This window comes from Melanotaenia boesemani, chromosome 24, assembly GCF_017639745.1.
Source record: "Melanotaenia boesemani isolate fMelBoe1 chromosome 24, fMelBoe1.pri, whole genome shotgun sequence".
Classification (NCBI taxonomy): Eukaryota; Metazoa; Chordata; class Actinopteri; order Atheriniformes; family Melanotaeniidae; genus Melanotaenia; species Melanotaenia boesemani.
The window spans coordinates 8,840,024-8,857,639 of NC_055705.1; the positions used below are offsets into that span (position 1 = coordinate 8,840,024).

A 17,616-nucleotide genomic window follows, 5' to 3' on the forward strand; every position below is an offset into this window, starting at 1 on the left:
TTACTGTTCTTACTTATTCTTTCTTGCTCTGGATGTACTACAGAGTAGTGGGATGCCATGTTTTGGCGCCCAGGGAGCAGTTGTGAGGGCTAAGGACCTTGCTCATGTCTCAATATTTTTTTTACATACTACTGGAATTAATAACATTAAAAATATCAAAACTTTTTAATACCACTGAGAACTACTGAGAGTTTAAGCAAAACTCCGGAAGAGTGTTTTATCCGTTTTTATTTTCATTTTTCTTTCTACATTTTCCAGTTGGACGGGTAAAACATCAGATCTGGCAACCCTCCTCCTCCTCGTGCCCGGTCGAGTTGTACCGTTGACGGCGCAGAGGAGCTAACGGAGGGAGCGCAGCTGTTCGCAAGGAGGACCAAAGGTGCTTCTACTGGGAGATCTCATCATAACGTAATTTAAGTATTGTGCTTCACTGTTTTTTTTTCCCATATATATTATTTCAGAAACCATGTCTCAAAGAAAATTACGGTATTTTATTTCTTTTTACTTCGCTGTAGTGCCAAGTTAGCTAATTTTTTTTTAGCTAAATTCACACGTGTTTTTACATTAAAGTTTGGTCTCGGTCTTTATTAGCCTATCGTAAACTGTTCTTAAACAAGTTTTGGTTTTAAACTGGCTTCGTTAAGTTAGGTTTTTTGTCGAGGGAACCTGACTTGCAAGTTGCGGCAGAGGCTAGCTTAGAAGTAGAGCAAACTTTTGTATCTACATGTTTTAACTATGAATTGTAATATTTTAAACTTATCACAAGTAGTCAAAATTTTATTCGTTTGGTGTAATTGTAATTTAGCAATTCCTGGAATTAAACAGGGTAAAAAAGTAATTTAAAAAAAGGTGTTGGGGTATTTCACGTTGCACACACGTTGTCGCCACGTAATGGCGGCGGAGCTGCAGGTCAAGGTGCTTTCACTGACACATTCGAGCTGCTAATAGAGCATTTCGCTCTCGTTAACGACTTTTAACTTCGTGCATTTTCTGCACGCATGGAACTGGTTTGCCGTTTGGTGTCAGTAAAACTGACAATACAGTTCTCTTCCGCCTTTTAAAATGTTTTTATTAACAATTTAAGTCAAAATGTCCGCCATAAAAAGACCTAAGTTGAGAAATGATGAATTTGTGGAGGCTAGTCGTAGGTGGCACTACTCAGTGGTGCCCCCTGCTGGGGAGTCACAATACACACATTTGAAAAGGAAAATTGTATATAAATAAAATGATGAATGTCAGGTGTCTAGAACTACACACACAAAGAGCAATAAGAACAAGTGGGATTTGTGAATCAAACAAAATCATTATTTCTGTTGGAATTTGTAGATCTGGTTAGATTAAAATGACAAAAATAAGAGATAAACTTACCCAGAACATTATTATTGTGTGCTAGAGCTGATTGTGGATTAAAATGTGGATCTGATTGGAGGAGGAATTAAAAAGATGCACAAATGTAAACCTTTTTCTTTCAAGCTGAAACCAATAGTTTTTTTAAAGAATTAATCAGAATAATATAAAGAAAAATGAATTGATCCTTGTGATCAAAGAGAAAAAAAATCCATTAATTTTTTTTCCTGACATGAATTTTTTTTTTTTTTAATTTAATTTTTGGGGGTAGGGTAGGACTAGGTTATTAACTTCTTCCTCCATTTTGAAGTATAAAATTGTAATATTTAATAAGATTTACTTTATTCTTCTAATCTTAGTATGTTGATTTTTTTTTCTTTTTTAATCAGCATGTTTGGGAATTAGTATTTCATTGATAGTAATACCAAACTGTTCACAAAAATGGAAGTTTTTACTTAAAATTCAAGCAGCTAAATATTCCTGTATTGTTTTTTCTCCTCCAGGTTGAATTAAAAATGGACGAGTGGGAAGAAGAGGTAATGCGGTTTACTAGCTGTCTCTTTCTGCATTCCCTGTTTTAGAAGTTAAAATTGAACTCAAACTTATTTCTATTTACAGAAAACTAGCACAAGTACTGTAGCGTCAGTAAGTCACAACTCAAATGAAGGTATGTTGTAATCTGTGAAATAAATATAATTTGTCATTGTATTTCAAAGATGAATGCGTATATTAAATGTACACTGCCAGGCCAAAAGAGAAAAAAACAAACATATTGTGACTCCAGTACTGAACAGTCTTCCAGTACACTTTAAGGATTGAAAAGCTTCCTATTGAAACGTTTAATCCTGTGGTGTGGTTACAGTGGGAGGTTTTCCCCCCAGGTGGTAAAATTTGCATGGACAGTGTAAATAAAGTAAAAGTTCTTAGTTTCTGCCGCTGTTACTGTGTTTTTAGGCACACAGGGAAACTCGTGGAAAGCTGACCGTGGTGAATTTGGAAGAGGTAAGAATGGAAACGGAGATCATTGATTATCACTGCTTCAAAGGTCACTGAAGAAAGATTCTGCCTCTGTTCAGGTCGTGGAGGAAGAGGTCGAGGAAGAGGATTTATAAACTCCTTCTCATCAGGTGCTCTTTCATCTCCTGCTATCAGCTTGATAAATGGTCGTCGATTATCACCGATTAGACTCTGTGTTTAGGAAGAACGCATTAATATCAGATTAATTTCTAGCAAAGTCATTTAAAGGCACTTTTACACACACTCACACACAGTTCAGTTCATTGTAATCTTAATCCAGTTAAAACAGACCCATAGATCATATAAACCAATTCATTAAAAGAAAGCCAACTTATTTAATCAAATCTTCTGTTTGATTGAATCCTCCACCCTGAGCTGCACAAGGCAACAGTGTAGAGCAAAGCCTGCATCAGTTCTGATGGAAACATGCTCAACCAATAGGATCTCATACAGCTCCAAACCAAGTTCCCAATCTTACAGATTCTAGTGGACTATCCTGGTGTGAAAGCACCGTTAGACCTCTGTTGATCCCAACTGAATGTTGGATCCCTCCCTCCCTGGTCACGGCAGCAGCTAAAGCAGAGCAGCTCAGGCTTCTCACCTTATTTATTAGCACTTTCAGATTGATTCCTTTCTCCTTCTGGCTGCAGCGTGGTTCTCTGGTGCTTTCTTGCAAGGTGACCGTATGAACATAGATGGATCAGTAAATCTGGTCTCCAGACAGCTGTTAAAAGAAGAGGAGATGCTACACAATGCTAAACATCACCCTGGAACTGGTTCTTACAGACATGTTGCTGCCATCAGATTCACTATCGGCTCCTTTTTCCATCACGTGCTAAAATGTCTCGGTTTCAAATCTGATATGTTGTTTATATTGGAAATAAATTGAGTTTGAAATTTATCGCTGACCCTTTTTTTTTCTTTTGCAGATGGAGATAACTGGAATGATGATGGAGATAAAAGAGGTGGTTTCGGTAGAAGAGGAAGCAGAGGTTTGACATGTGTTCAGCACACTGTTCTTCAGTCCGTTTTTCTAACTGTTCTACACTAAGCTAAAGGACATCAGGAGCTTTGATAATCATCTGTCTTCTGTGTTCCCGGTTTTAATCAGCAAGCTAACAGCTAACTTTAGCATGTCTCATGCACTCTTATTCTTTGAAATGAGCAGCACTTTTTAAAAGATGTGGACATGTTGACTTAACACGGGGGAAAGAAAACCCACAGATGCTGCATCCCTGGGTCTCTGGTGTGTTCAAGTGCTGTTTTGTTAGTTAATTACCAGTGAGCTTAACTACGGGTCTTGCTGCGTCTTACTTGTACCACTAAATAATATGCAGCTTCCATTTGTCGACTCTTTGTCAGCGTCATCTTAGGTTGCTCTTGTCTCATCTCTATGCTCTTAACCTGCTCACATATCAGTCTTGATCGACTATATAAAAACTATCAGTGTAAAATTATTTTTCCTCCATGCTCTGTTGTATTCTCTGCTTAATCTCTTCCATTTGATAAGAGTTCTGTTAAAATCAAACTTGGCTCTGAAATGAGCCTCAGTCTGGTGAGGTTTGTGTTTTTCAGAGAATTTTTTTAATCCTCTATCGGGCTGAATCCATGTTCACATGATTTTAGGAGTTCCTAACAATTTTGTTTTAATCTGATTATCATCTGTTTATCTTAATGAGTTACTTGGTGTTACTTATGGCGGGTTCATCCATTATTTAGGGAAACAGGTCTTTTAGCACAGCTTAGTTACCTGTAAATTCTTGGATTACTGGCAGACCTTTTTCATTCATGTACCTACCATAGCTTGGTGTTTCTAGAAGGTTACTTCATCTCTTTCATGAACTTAACTAGATGAGAAAAATTTGCATTAGTCAATTCATTTAGCACTGAAACAGTTTGGTGACATCAAATCAAGTAAAGCTTTATTTATGAAGCCCTTTTAATGCCAAAGGCAGTACAAAGTGCTTTACATGGTTAAGAAATTTAAGCACAATTCAATTCATGCATGTTAAAAACAAAACAAGCATTTACACATCAAAACAGATTTACATAGAAATTTGTTCGCAGGGCTCCACACTGCGAGCAAATGGTCGCATTTTGCGACTAAAATGTGAGACAGTGTAAACGAATGTTTCATCTACTCGCACAATGGCGACCAGTACATTTGCCGGTCTTTTTCTTGTAGTAGTTATAATTGAATTTATTTTGTTGCTGACAAACTTCTGCTCCCCTCTTCAGCCCAGTAGTTCAGTTATGCGCAAATTAGCTGCTGGTTTGTCGACTCAAACTAACTTCAATACGAGAAAAGGAGACGAACACCAACGAAGAAGATGACAGCCAATGTGCGTGTGAGCGTGGACAGACGACCACTGTGATTGGCATATGTGTGGAAAGAGGCGGGCCTTCGAGGAATTTTTCTTTCCTCAGCGTTGCCAACTTATGCCTGGTACACACATAACGATTTTTTTAATCTTGTGATATTTTTTTATCTGGTCGAGACCTCAAACGTGAAGATAAAAAAAGTCCGTTTTGATCGTACTGTGTGTGGTGTGCTCTGAAAATGTAATCACGGAACAACACACACATGACGATGCTGTCCAGTAACTCAAATACAATCTAGTCCTCCGAGCCGGACAGACGTTGAAACGTAGAAGAAGAACCATAGCAACAACTAGCAAAAAACGTAAAAGAAGAACCATAGCAACAACCGGCAAAAAACGTAGAAGAAGAACCATAGCAACAACCGGCAAAAAACAGAGAAAAAAAACCATAGCAACAACCGGCAAAAAACGTAGAAGAAGAACCAAAGCAACAACCGGCAAAAAACGTAGAAGAAGAACCATAGCAACAACCGGCAAAAAATGTAGAAGAAGAACCAAAGCAACAACCGGCAAAAAACGTAGAAGAAGAACCATAGCAACAACCGGCAAAAAATGTAGAAGAAGAACCATAGCAACAACTGGCAAAAAACGTAGAAGAAGAACCAAAGCAACAACCGGCAAAAAACGTAGAAGAAGAACCATAGCAACAATCGAAGCACACAGCATGGAAGAGGATATATAGAACGAGGGAATGGTGGTGGTCTTGGGACTATTGTTAACAGAAAAAGGCAGAACTGAAAAAAAATAACAGACTGGAGACTGCGTAAACACAAACTTTATTTACTTCCTTGCTCCCCAGTCAGCTCGCTCTCTGATTGGCTACATTCCACACCACGTCACCACCCACGCAGTCAGAATGTACACGTTGTTGGCGTTCCTCAGAAATTGGCATTGAAATATTAAACATGTTCACTGTTCCAAGTTGTCGGCTACGATCCGTTTCGGAGCGGATTATCGGGACAAATTGGCTCGTAACACACCACAGACCAAATGATGATTGGACAGGGAAATCTCATGATGATCGGGCGTTTGCCGTCGGAAGGAGGCAAAATCGGGACAAATACAGTCCAAATATCGTTGTGTGTTTACCAGGCTTTAGCGACTTTGTCGCTATATTTAGCAAGTTTTCGGACCCGTCTAGCGACTTTTTTTTTTTAAGCAACTATCGACAAATCTAGCGACCTTTTCTGGTATTATTGGAGACTTTTGGAGACTGAGGTGAATGAACGTAGTTCTTCCCAATGAGGAGCGGGTGCTGTGCAGACCCAAAAGCAATCATACGAGCAGCTCTCAGCTGTATTCAGAGCAGACGACGTTCACCTCTGTTTCATGACCAGGCTGCAAAAGAAACGTACAAAGCTGCTGCTGGATGATCCTGCGCTGGTTTACCGTCAGAGTAATGCAGACAAAAATACTTAAAAAGTTAAGTGTTGTGACATGTTTCAGGCTCCTAATTAAAAAACAAATTACACTTAAAAACTGAACTAAAAAAAATAAAGAAAATATTCACAGAATTATTTAATTTTTTTATTTATTTTTGCTGTTCTAAACATTTTAGGTTGTCTTTTTATCAAGTTTTTTCTTTCCCACTACATCCCTCTTTATGGCAGCATCCATTACAACACTACCGCTCAAAAGTTTGGGATCACTTTGCCATGGGATTTAATAGGGAAGTGATCCCAAACTTTTGAGCGTTAGAGTATGTACTAGGCTGATTATGCTAATTAGCAACTTTTAGGACAGCCGATAGCTAGTTGTCTTATTGAGGAGTGTGAACAGTGGCTGGTCCCTGAAGCTGTTTATTGCCAGGAACTACATGGACAAGTCATACCATGCCCTGTGGGGGATGATGGTCAGAAAGTTGCCGTTCCACTTCGGCTACAAAAAGAAAGTCAAATCTGATTTGATTTGACAAGTTCTATGTCTACTTATTTTTCATTCGTGCAGCTCGTAAGATGTTTTTTTTTTTTTTTAAATGTTAACTGCTGCACAAAAAAATGTGAACTGTGAACATTATAATTTCTGAATTTATTGTTCAAGTATTTATCACTAATACAGTGAAAATGAGAGGAGAGAGAGTGCTAAATCTGTAGTGAAAGTTTTCAACTTCCCTTTAGTCTTATGGCTCTGATGCAAACTAGGGCTGCACGATAAATCCTTAAAAAAAAATGGTGATCTCGCTTCACACATACATGTGACCTCATTTCTACGCATAGCGATTCTAAATGAGCTGCATCTCAAACAAATGCTTCTAATTTCCACGTGGATTTTTTCAAGCGTCTCAAATGCAGCATTGTCTCAACCAATGGTAAAGCATCTTTAAAACAAGTGAATTAGTGGAGGAAGCCCGCCTGCAGTTGAGTGTTTGAAAAGAATGAGTGAGAGTTAAAGTGGAGGAAATTCTGTAAAAAGGTTTAAATCGATCGTGGTAGTGATGAGAGTCACCCACCCACCTACCCGAACTCGTACCTAAAAAGGCTTCGAAATTGGCGGCGGTGTGGTACTATTTTGGATTTAAGCCAGACGGTGATAGTTTAAGTGGCAGCTAGCGGCAACCTTGGCTGATAAAATGCGAAGCCCATGCGGATCTTTTGATCCAAGTATCCAATATCCAGGGCAAGAAGGGAGAGTGTAGCACAAACACAGGTTTTAGCTGGCTAACAGTGCGCCTTAGCTTTAGCCCGTCTACCTTTATTAGCCGGTTAGCTCACGTTTGATCTGAGTGGGCTCAGTTAGCTCTTAGCTACAGGCAGCTCGGAGTTTGATAGACGTCAGTCATCCACGCTCACAGCCCCCTCTCAGCTCCGCCACTTTGAGCATTTTTGTATTTTCCGGGAGTGACGGCAGGCGTGATACTGCCAAGATGGCGATGCTTGGAACCGCCCAACGAGCTTCACTTTTGCTCTTCAGAAACCTATGGGTGACGTCACAGAAGCTCCGTCCATCTTTTATATACAGTCTATGGTGATACATTACATTGTGGGACTCTTATTATTTATTTTGGTGCATGCACTCTATCAACGGACCACCTTTAATAGTGATTAGATATGATCACGCGGGACAAAAATAATTCAGTAACAGCCTGCGGGACTAGAGTTTGACATATGCCGTGAAGTCACTGTTTAGTGATGTTTTCTACTAGATTTCTGATGTCTGACTCTGCGCTATCAGGTGGTGGCCGAGGATTTGGCAGGAATGATCGGAGCGACTTCAACGGTAAACTTTTAATCTTCAGATTAATTTATTTTGAGGTGAAATCATCTAAAAATATTTAATCTGTCATTTGCAGCAGATGAAAACGGGGTGCATGAAAACGGTAGGCAGCTCTTGCTTTTTAGTTTATATAAAAACATTTTCACTTTGAATGACTCTGTTAATATGATGTGTTTGAGTTAACAGGGTTTAGAGGAAGAGGCCGAGGAGGAAGAGGAGGCGGCTTTAGACAAGGTATTTGTTCACAAAAGTTTATGTTCTGCTTGCAGTGTGTTAAAGTGAAATGTGTAAATGATGGATTGTTTATGATGTAGGCGGTGATCAGGGTGATGGCGGAGCATTTGGAGGAGGTAAACAACTTTTCCAAGTTATCAAGTAATTTTCTGTCAATAAATATTGATTACATTCTGTGTGGTTGCAGGATACCGTGGGAAAGATGAAGAGGTGTTTGCTTCAGGTCAGAAAAGCTGTCTTTGATGATTAACTGATTTTTCTTCTTTCTGTAAAGTAAAACAATTGTGTGTGTGTGTGTGTGGTGCAGGAGGGAATAAAAGTCCAGAAAAAAATGACGCACCTGACGGTGACAGTGAGTAAAACTCTGCAGTAGAAACACAGTCAATGTTTTTGCGCTCTGGTTCTGCAACACACATCATTTCTGTTTTGAACCACAGGACCCAAAGTCACCTACGTTCCCCCGACTCTTCCTGAAGACGAAGACTCCATTTTCTCCCACTACAAGTCCGGGATCAACTTCAACAAGTACGACGACATCCTGGTGGATGTCAGTGGCAGCAACCCACCGCCGGCTATCATGGTAGGAAGTGTGAGGATGACTGATTGGTTAGTTAGATATATGTGGAAGGTGTGTGCGTGATTCCAGACCTAAGCCTTGTCGTCAATGTAGCTGTGACGATGGAGCTTCTCTCACCCACAGATGCCTGAAACGGTCACAGTCTCGGGTTTCAGTTGATTTCAAGCTTGATGCACTCCTTGAACAGTCACTGTTCAAAAACAGAAAGTCGCATTGAAAATATTTTTGAACCGTGAGCAGCAGAAAAGTCTTCTTAACACAAATATGCCATTTTTAGTATTTTACTCTTTGGAGTTTTCATGGCAGGTTTAAAACACCCCTCACAATCTGATTTGAGAAGAAAAAAAACAACTAAATGGAGCCGGTGGCAGGCGTACTCTGTGCTCTGAGGGGATTCGCGAGAAAACTGTAAAGCCTATTGCAGTGATGGTTGCATTAGGTGAAAGGAAAGAAAAAGTCCCATGTTTTGATTTATAATTAGTATATGTACAGAAGAAACTTGGTGTCAAGAAGTTTGTGAAATTTTCTGAATAATTTAAGGGGGTAGAGTTAAGTGTGACACAATCACCCTGTGGACTGTGTGGGCAAATATCTCAAATGTCATAAAATTTAAACTGCATTTGTGTTAAATTTGTTAAAGATATCTAAATGCTCTTTAAGACTGTGAAGGTTTTATCTTTTGTGACCTGTTAAGTTTTTATTGAATGTTCTCTGTGAAGGTGTGCCTGAGTTACAGGGCTCCAAACTGGGCTTATTTTTCCTCAGTCCCATTAATTTCTATGCGACCACTTTTGGTGTTTTTTGAGAATTTCATAAACCGTGTGCAATGAATCGATAACAGAAGTTATAGCACATCTTTTGGTCCGGATTTTCTCAAAACTGACCATTTACACAAATAAAAATCTGTGATGGAAATGGAAGCGGAGGAAGAATTGGTGGATCATGTGTAAGAGACCATATTATGTGGGCTTTAATGGAAATGCTTTGGCATCCATAATCACATATTACATATCAACCAAAGAGAATCTAGTGCCTTTGGATCAGCTGATGGGTTTGTTGGTTAAATGACACACAGATCTACATTTTACGTGTTGCACCAGAGATCAGAGTGCGGTTATTAAGAAAATGAGGTAATTTTGCATCCTATCACAGGTTGAACTGCTGTGTTGACTTGTCCCTCCTAAGTCTGTCAGTCCCGTCTCTACACCTGCACAAATACAGCCAGGCAGCAAAGCTATGATCGCAATCTCTTATATGTAAAAAAATGATGCATCAATGATGTTTATACTCTCACCAGCCACCTAATTAGGTCCATCTCACTAGTTTGAGGGTCGACCCATTTTACCCTCAAAACTACCTTAATTATTGGGTCTCATAGGCTCCGTTTACGCTGCAGATGATTTTTTTTCCCTCATGTGACTCATATCAGATTTTTTGACAGTCTGAACATTTTTTTAACTGACCCAGGCCACTTTCTTATACATATCCAGTCAGTGTTGAAGCAACTTCATTCTGAACGGTCATGCTGCATTTCATCCGACTTTGACATCCCAGTCAGACAGACATCACAATTCAGCTGTTTCACATTATTTACTGTGTTGTTGTCTTTTCTTTTTTATTTTATTTTATTTTTGTAAATGAAAACGATGACAAAACACCACCATCACAAGAAAAGTAATACAATGAGGGAAGGGGACAAGGGTGTATTTACAATTAGAATGTGTTAACATGCAGGTTGCATCGCATTTTATATCTTCATTGTCAGGTCGGGTCCAGATTTCACTGGAAGATATCCCTGGGTCGGGTTTGTAATCATCCTAACGGGTTTAGGCTGGTAAAACTGGACCCGTGCAGATATCTGCACAGACCAACTCAGCTGCATGCTTCTGAACAGAAGTAGGAGCCACTGCTCCACAAAAGGCCGTTGTTAACATTTGTGCTCTCCTTTTTCTCAGTCTCCTTCTTTCATTCATCATTTGGGCAAAATTTTATGGGTTCAGAGTGGGCAAGTACTTCGACACTGATGAAACATCCTTTACGACCATAAATACTACGTGACATTGTGTTACCCTCTGTGCATGCGTGTCACTTAAGGGCCACATACCGTTCACACTACAGCGTGATGAGGTCGCATTGAAGTGAGAATATGAACCAATGTGACCATGCAAAAAGATCAGATTTCATTAAATAAAATCAGATTTAAGCACTAAGACCTGCATTGTGGGCTTAGTCATAGATTCAACAAGGTTCTGGAAACATTCCTCAGAGCTTTTGCTCCATATTGACATGACAGCATCACACAGTTGCTGCAGGTTTGTCGGCTGCATCCATGATGACAATCTCCCGTTCCACCACATCACAAAGCTGGTGACTGTGGAGGTCATTGGAGTCCAGCGAACTCATTGTCACATTCAAGAAAACAGTTGGAGACGATTTCAGAGGTTTTCATCAGGTCATCTTGACCATGTCTGCAAATACACTGCCTTTCTGCCATGTGACTGAATTGAAATATTTGTGTTGAAACAGTTTGTAGATACATGAGCTCGTGTATCTAATCTAACAAATCTTTTCCTGCAGACCTTTGATGAGGCAGCTTTATGCGAGTCCCTCAAAAAAAATGTCAGCAAATCTGGATACGTGAAGCCGACCCCTGTGCAAAAGCATGGCATCCCAATCATCTCAGCGGGCAGGGATCTCATGGCTTGTGCTCAGACCGGATCTGGTAAAACGGTGAGATGAGGAAGAACCAGAACCTTACCTGTGAAATTTACTCTTTGACAAGTGTAAATATGTCAACCTGTCTTCCAGGCTGCATTCCTGCTCCCTATCCTGCAGAAGCTGATGGCGGATGGCGTGGCAGCCAGTCGTTTCAGTGAGATACAAGAGCCTGAAGTCATCATCGTGGCTCCAACCAGGGAGCTCATCAACCAGATATTTCTGGAAGCCAGAAAGTTTTCCTACGGGTCAGTTTAACCTGATGGAGCTGATAATAGACATGTATGAAGCTGTCCTGGGTTTGAATAGGTTTCCTCTCTGTTACAGGACATGTGTGCGCCCAGTCGTGGTTTATGGTGGAGTCAGCACCGGACACCAGATGCGAGAAATCGAGAGGGGATGTAACGTGGTGTGTGGGACACCAGGACGTCTGCTGGACATGATTGGAAGAGGAAAGGTAAAGTTGTGATAGTTTCATTAGTTTTCATCAGAGCTTGATTGTTCTGGTTAATAGATGGAGTTCAATGGATGTGTTCCAGATTGGTTTGAATAAACTGCGGTACCTGGTCCTGGACGAGGCCGACCGTATGCTGGATATGGGCTTTGAGCCTGACATGCGCCGCCTGGTCGGCTCCCCTGGAATGCCACCAAAGGAGAAGCGTCAGACTCTGATGTTTAGCGCCACCTACCCTGATGACATCCAAAGGTCTGCTGCACTTTCAGTCCCAGTTTTTTATTGGTGATGCAAGCAACCATGTTGCAGATGGATCGTTTTTGTTTTTAATAGGATGGCTGCTGACTTCCTGAAGACTGACTACTTGTTCTTGGCTGTGGGTATTGTGGGCGGGGCCTGCAGCGACGTGGAGCAGCAGTTTGTCCAAGTCACTAAGTTCTCTAAGAGGGAACAGCTACTGGACCTCCTCAAGACCACAGGTATGTTTAGGCTTTTCCAAACTGCAGTTTTCCCCAAACATTGGGAATACACTAATGGCTTTAGTTTTTTGTTTTCCCTAGTATTCTCATTGATTTGCTTTTTACGACATTCTTATTCAATAGAAAGCAATGTTTATGTATTAATGGTACAAAATGTTCTTACTTTGATTATTTACACTTTGTGTTAATAATTTCTCTATTTGTCAAAACATCAGTGTTTTAGTATACGCAGATGATGTAATTATGTTCACTCAGGCTGAAAATGTCCAAAAACATTTTAGGTTCTGACAGCTGCAGTAAATCAAGGTCAGGATCAGTTTTTTTCTTTTTATTGTGTAAAATGTTTACAGAGCAAGCAAAAGTCATGCTGCATTCTGGTGTTTTTCAGAGAAGAGGAAACTAATACTGAGAATAAACTGTATTTGCTTGGACTGTATTAAACTCAGTATTATACTTTAAAAGTCATGTTTAAAAATTTTTGTGTAATTACAAAACCTCAGATTAGAGTTTTTCTTTCATTGTTTATTTAGTCTTATAATTAACATGTAAAAGAAACAACAAAACATGAGAAACAAAAAACATCGGGGGTGTTTGGGGTGGTACCCAGAGATACTAGCTTGTCGTGGGTTTTACGGTAGACAAGATGGCGTATCGGTCAGGATACAGGACTCGTCTTTCTTGAACTGTCTTAATCAGTTCTGTTTATTGGAGCAGTTAAACACAGCAGAGCTGTAACAGTCTGAAATAGAGATCAATTTCAATGAGTAACTGACAGCAGCAAGACATGCTATAGCTATATGGCCTCAACAAAAAATGCCCATAAAATGTACATTGAAATATGCATGTATTTAAGCAGTTCCATATAAAATCAGACAGTCTAATCTAAACAATCTTAACTATTAAATCCCATTGCCTGATGAAACATAACCAGCTAACTTGTTCACACAAAATGACAGTTACTCCTCAGGTAAACATTCCTGCAGGCCAAACTAACGTAAATGTGGCAATAGCACCACCTTGTGGCCAGCGTGGGTATATATTGATAGTGCCACATGGCGTGTCTGTCCACCAGAAACATTACTGCCATTTCTCCTAATATAAGACATTAAACTACTTTTCTTGGAGAACATTGACGTATAAGCAGACATATGACGTTGTTTGCTAACTAGTAGATTTTTACCTAAGCAGAGACACCATCCTATTCTGCTGGATGCCCGTGGTGAAAATTAGCTCGTGATAAACACAAATCAAATTAATTGGAATGTACTTGCTTCTCGTCCTTAACTCAACACTTGGAATATCAAATTGGCTTGCATGAACATCTGCAGGACACGTATCACAAAGGGTAAGGATTACTAATATAACAGGCTATAACACTGACAACGTTTGCTTCCACTCTTCGTTCAGACTGGAACAGACCAACCTTACATACGTCACTTCCTTTTAACAGACACAGAAATCTAATCATGAACACTAGATAGTCTTTAACTGAGGGGAAACTTTTTCAAGCAACTGAGTGGAAATTGTCCATATCTTTAAAAATTTCTTCCAGTATTTTTCAGTCTGCTTTAAATTGCAAATAAAGTCATTTTCTCCTTTGCATATGTTTTCATTAATGTCCATCCATTGACTCGTTGGACTGCTGAACCATTTCTTGGTGGTGGTCTTTTTACTGACAGCAGTCATTTTGAAGAGATACCTGTCCTCTTTCTTAATTAGTCCTTCTGGGGTCAAACCCAGATACAAATTACAATTAGTTGTAGGTACGGAAAGTCTTCATTTTCCACTTTAAACTCAGTTTTAACTTTTCCAAATGACTTAAATACATTTCCCTGTGTCAGTGTGCTTGTGGTTGTTATACCTTTATCTATCCATTCAGTAAAGGCTTTATCAGTTTGACTGGTTTGAACAGAGATGTTTTTAGTCTTTCAGTAACAGTAAGCTATCATCTTGCTTGTTCTGTGGTGTTTGTCTCCCAACCTGGCCTGGATGCAGGTATCTGCTCTGAGTGAGCTCTACCTGCTTCCATCTGGCATAATATTCTGGAAAACACTAACATATGTTTCAGCTGAGCAGCGTAAAAATCTCTCAGATTGGGCCCCTGCTGTTATCCAGTGTGAGTGCTATGAATTTAACTCTGAACCTTTTGCCTGCCCAGATAAAATTGTCATCTACTTAGTCCATGCTGTAAACTGGGAGTCTGGGATGTGGACTGGTATAGAGAGGAATAGATACAGCTTTATAGTACTTTTAAAAAAATCTTTTGTAAGAGTCCGGTTAAAGGATTCTAGGGGAAACTTCCTCCCTGAATATCTTGTGCCACTCGTTTGGAAATCCATCGCTCCCAGGGCTTTTTATTTTATTCTTCAGGCTGCTGATGGCTTGGTCCAGCTCTTCAGAGAAGACTGCATTTAGTTCTGCTAACATGTCTTTACATTCTGGTTGGTCATTTACAGGAGGAACAAATCTCATACATACATACAATACATTCAATCACGTTTATAGAATCCTGGATAAGAAATCATTACAATTTCATCGGGATTTCACTGGGCTTGTTCTACCTCAGGTTTAGTAGAAGGTGATAAGTTCTGTAAGGATTTATCTCCTTAAGGTTTGCCTCAAATGGTTGAAACTCTTCAGATTTTTTTTAATTGATTACATAATTTTCCACAGAATGTTTTAATTAGTTCTTCTCCCCTGAATTTATTAGATAATGGGAATAAAAAGTTTTTGTTTTTTTTTAATGACATGCATCCAAGTTTCTCTACCATTCTGTCACCTGCAGGAAGTAAAGACAGAATAAAAAGCTAAATAAATTTCTTATATTTCATGGCCATCCTTCTGCTACGTTGCACTTCTACCTTTTCCACTGTAAGAAATAACCACTGGCCCAGTTACTGATCAGAGGCTGTAGTTTGAGTTTCCTTCTTTTTTCATAAGCAGGGTTGTCATCCTCTCGAAGTGTGTGGTGTGAGTTCTTTGTCACTCTGACTCTTAATTCTTTGTACTCCTACAAAGTATCTGTTAAAAAATGGAGATACTGAATCTGCTCTGAAGCACCCTTCCTCTAGCACTGCAGATACCACGTTGCTGTGGGCATCCTAACTCAGATGATGAACTTGGAATTATCTTAATTGTAAAATGATCTCCCTAATTTATTAAATTAATTTTTAAAGGATAATTAAATATGCCTTTTTCATATATCATAAATGCAGACCCCCCCCCCCAAGTTTAAAACGGTGTTTTAAAACGCATGTTTGTTTTGAATGGCTGCAGGAACGGAGCGCACCATGGTGTTTGTGGAGACCAAGAGACAGGCTGACTTCATTGCCACGTTTTTGTGTCAGGAGAAGGTTCCCACCACCAGCATCCATGGGTAAGCCCCACATTCTTGAAGTTCTCTTTGTTGTTTTGGTTAGTTTAACCTGACAGTCGTGTTTTGTTTCCGTTAGCGACCGCGAGCAGAGAGAGCGCGAGCAGGCGCTGGCAGATTTCCGCTCGGGAAAATGTCCGGTCCTGGTGGCGACCTCCGTAGCCGCCCGTGGCCTGGACATTCCAGATGTGCAGCATGTGGTGAACTTCGACCTTCCCAACAACATTGATGAGTATGTCCACCGTATTGGGAGAACTGGGCGCTGTGGAAACACTGGGAGGGCCGTGTCGTTCTACGACCCGGATGCTGACAACCAGTTGGCTCGCTCCCTGGTCACAATCCTGTCTAAGGTAAGATGCTCACACTTCAGCATCTCTTCATACCAGTAAACCCAGTTTTTACTGGTAACTAAAAATGTTTGTTGTTGCCAGGCTCAGCAGGAAGTCCCCTCATGGTTGGAGGAGTCTGCCTTCAGTTCTCATGGAGCAGCTGCCTTCAATCCCTCCAGTAATGCTTTTGGCGCCACAGACAACAGAAAGGTAGCTACTTTGACCTTTTACTTTCCCCCCCGTTTAGATTCTGTCCCGTCTTTCCAATGTCATTGTGTCCATGTTCTTTCCTCAGGGTCATCATCCCGGCTCTTTTCAGGACCCCGTTAACAACCAGCCAGCAGCCCAAACTGCTGCTGATGATGATGAAGAATGGGAATAGAGAGAAAACTTAAGCAGCTTCAAAGTTTTTCTTTTTTGCGTTCAGCTTGTTGCTTTACATTTTTGTTTGAACAAGAAATATAGTCTAAAATCCTGGTTCAGGTTATGAGTGTGATGTTAACCAGGTTTGCATGCCCAGTTTGCTGTCAAGTTTTTTAGTCCCTTTGTGAGGATTTTTCTTTTCTTTTTTCACCATTCAAATGTGTGTTTGACATGTCAGAAATTAAGAATGTCATATTGCAGGTATATTATATGAAGATTGAGAGAAATGGAAATAAATAATTGTTTAAAGCAAGTGCTTCATGCAACAGAGATACTAAAAGTCGCAGGAACCTGAAGATGTGTCTGTGTCTCTGACATGAAATCCTGCAGGAAATTATGGAAAACGTTTTTTCAGCAGGGCTGCAGTCAGGATGTGCTCTTGCTTTTTCTGATGGGTTTAGACAGAACGGGCTTTGTTTTCGGTACCAAATCAAGATTTTGGTATGCGAGCCTGTCTTTTGAGAGAAGGATATCTGATGGCAAATTTTCCCAAGCTTTATGCGTATTATTTGTCAAAAAGATTGTTTGAAGAAAAGAATAAATGAATGATTTTTCAAAAAAAAGTTTATATGGACAGCCCTCGCATATTTAACAGGGCCACACACCATTTAACCCACTGAAACAGCGCTACATTCGATGTACGTGGGAATTAGGAAATTTTAAACATGTTAAATGTTTAAACAATAACGTGTTATAAACAAATTGTTTAGTTTTTGTGGGATATCATGTTGGAACCGATGTGGACAAATCTTAAATTCCCAATTAGCAAATCCTTCCTGCAACGTGGCATTTTCTCTGAATTTTTCCCAACGAGAACCTCCGAATTCCCCGTCGTCTTTGAACGCAGCGTAATTTCATTTGAAACTCAATCAGAAGAGTCAGACCCGTTACTCAGAAAACAGACCAGATATGTCCATTAAAATACTACAAAATTCAAATGATGGGATCAGTAGTGGCATTTCTTTTGATGCTAGCTCATATTGGGGTAAGAGGAAACGAATGGGCAGAAAGGGACAAGGATTGGTCAAAGGAAAGATGTTATGATTGGAAAGAAGAATAAACAAAATAAAGGAG

General features: G+C 39.9%; 1 protein-coding gene across 4 annotated transcripts; it reads left to right on the plus strand.

Annotated features, from left to right (window-relative positions):
* Nucleotides 1-297: 297 nt before the first annotated feature.
* ddx4 (DEAD (Asp-Glu-Ala-Asp) box polypeptide 4) lies at nt 298-16,787 on the plus strand. Of its 4 annotated transcripts, none has more exons than XM_041978701.1 (22): nt 298-408; nt 1,851-1,883; nt 1,966-2,014; nt 2,302-2,349; nt 2,424-2,474; nt 3,294-3,356; nt 7,917-7,961; nt 8,035-8,061; nt 8,145-8,192; nt 8,273-8,308; nt 8,380-8,415; nt 8,500-8,544; nt 8,630-8,772; nt 11,347-11,499; nt 11,578-11,732; nt 11,812-11,941; nt 12,024-12,190; nt 12,272-12,417; nt 15,694-15,793; nt 15,870-16,140; nt 16,222-16,329; nt 16,415-16,787. In XM_041978701.1, exons 2-22 carry the CDS (start codon nt 1,863-1,865, stop codon nt 16,499-16,501), a joined length of 1,929 nt encoding a protein of 642 aa, XP_041834635.1. In that variant the 5' UTR covers nt 298-408; nt 1,851-1,862; the 3' UTR covers nt 16,502-16,787. The 4 variants fall into 4 exon arrangements, with proteins under 4 accessions (XP_041834635.1, XP_041834633.1, XP_041834631.1 ...); XM_041978699.1 differs by having other exon boundaries at nt 310-408; nt 8,038-8,061; XM_041978697.1 differs by having other exon boundaries at nt 360-417.
* The last annotated feature ends 829 nt before the right edge of the window (nt 16,788-17,616 follow it).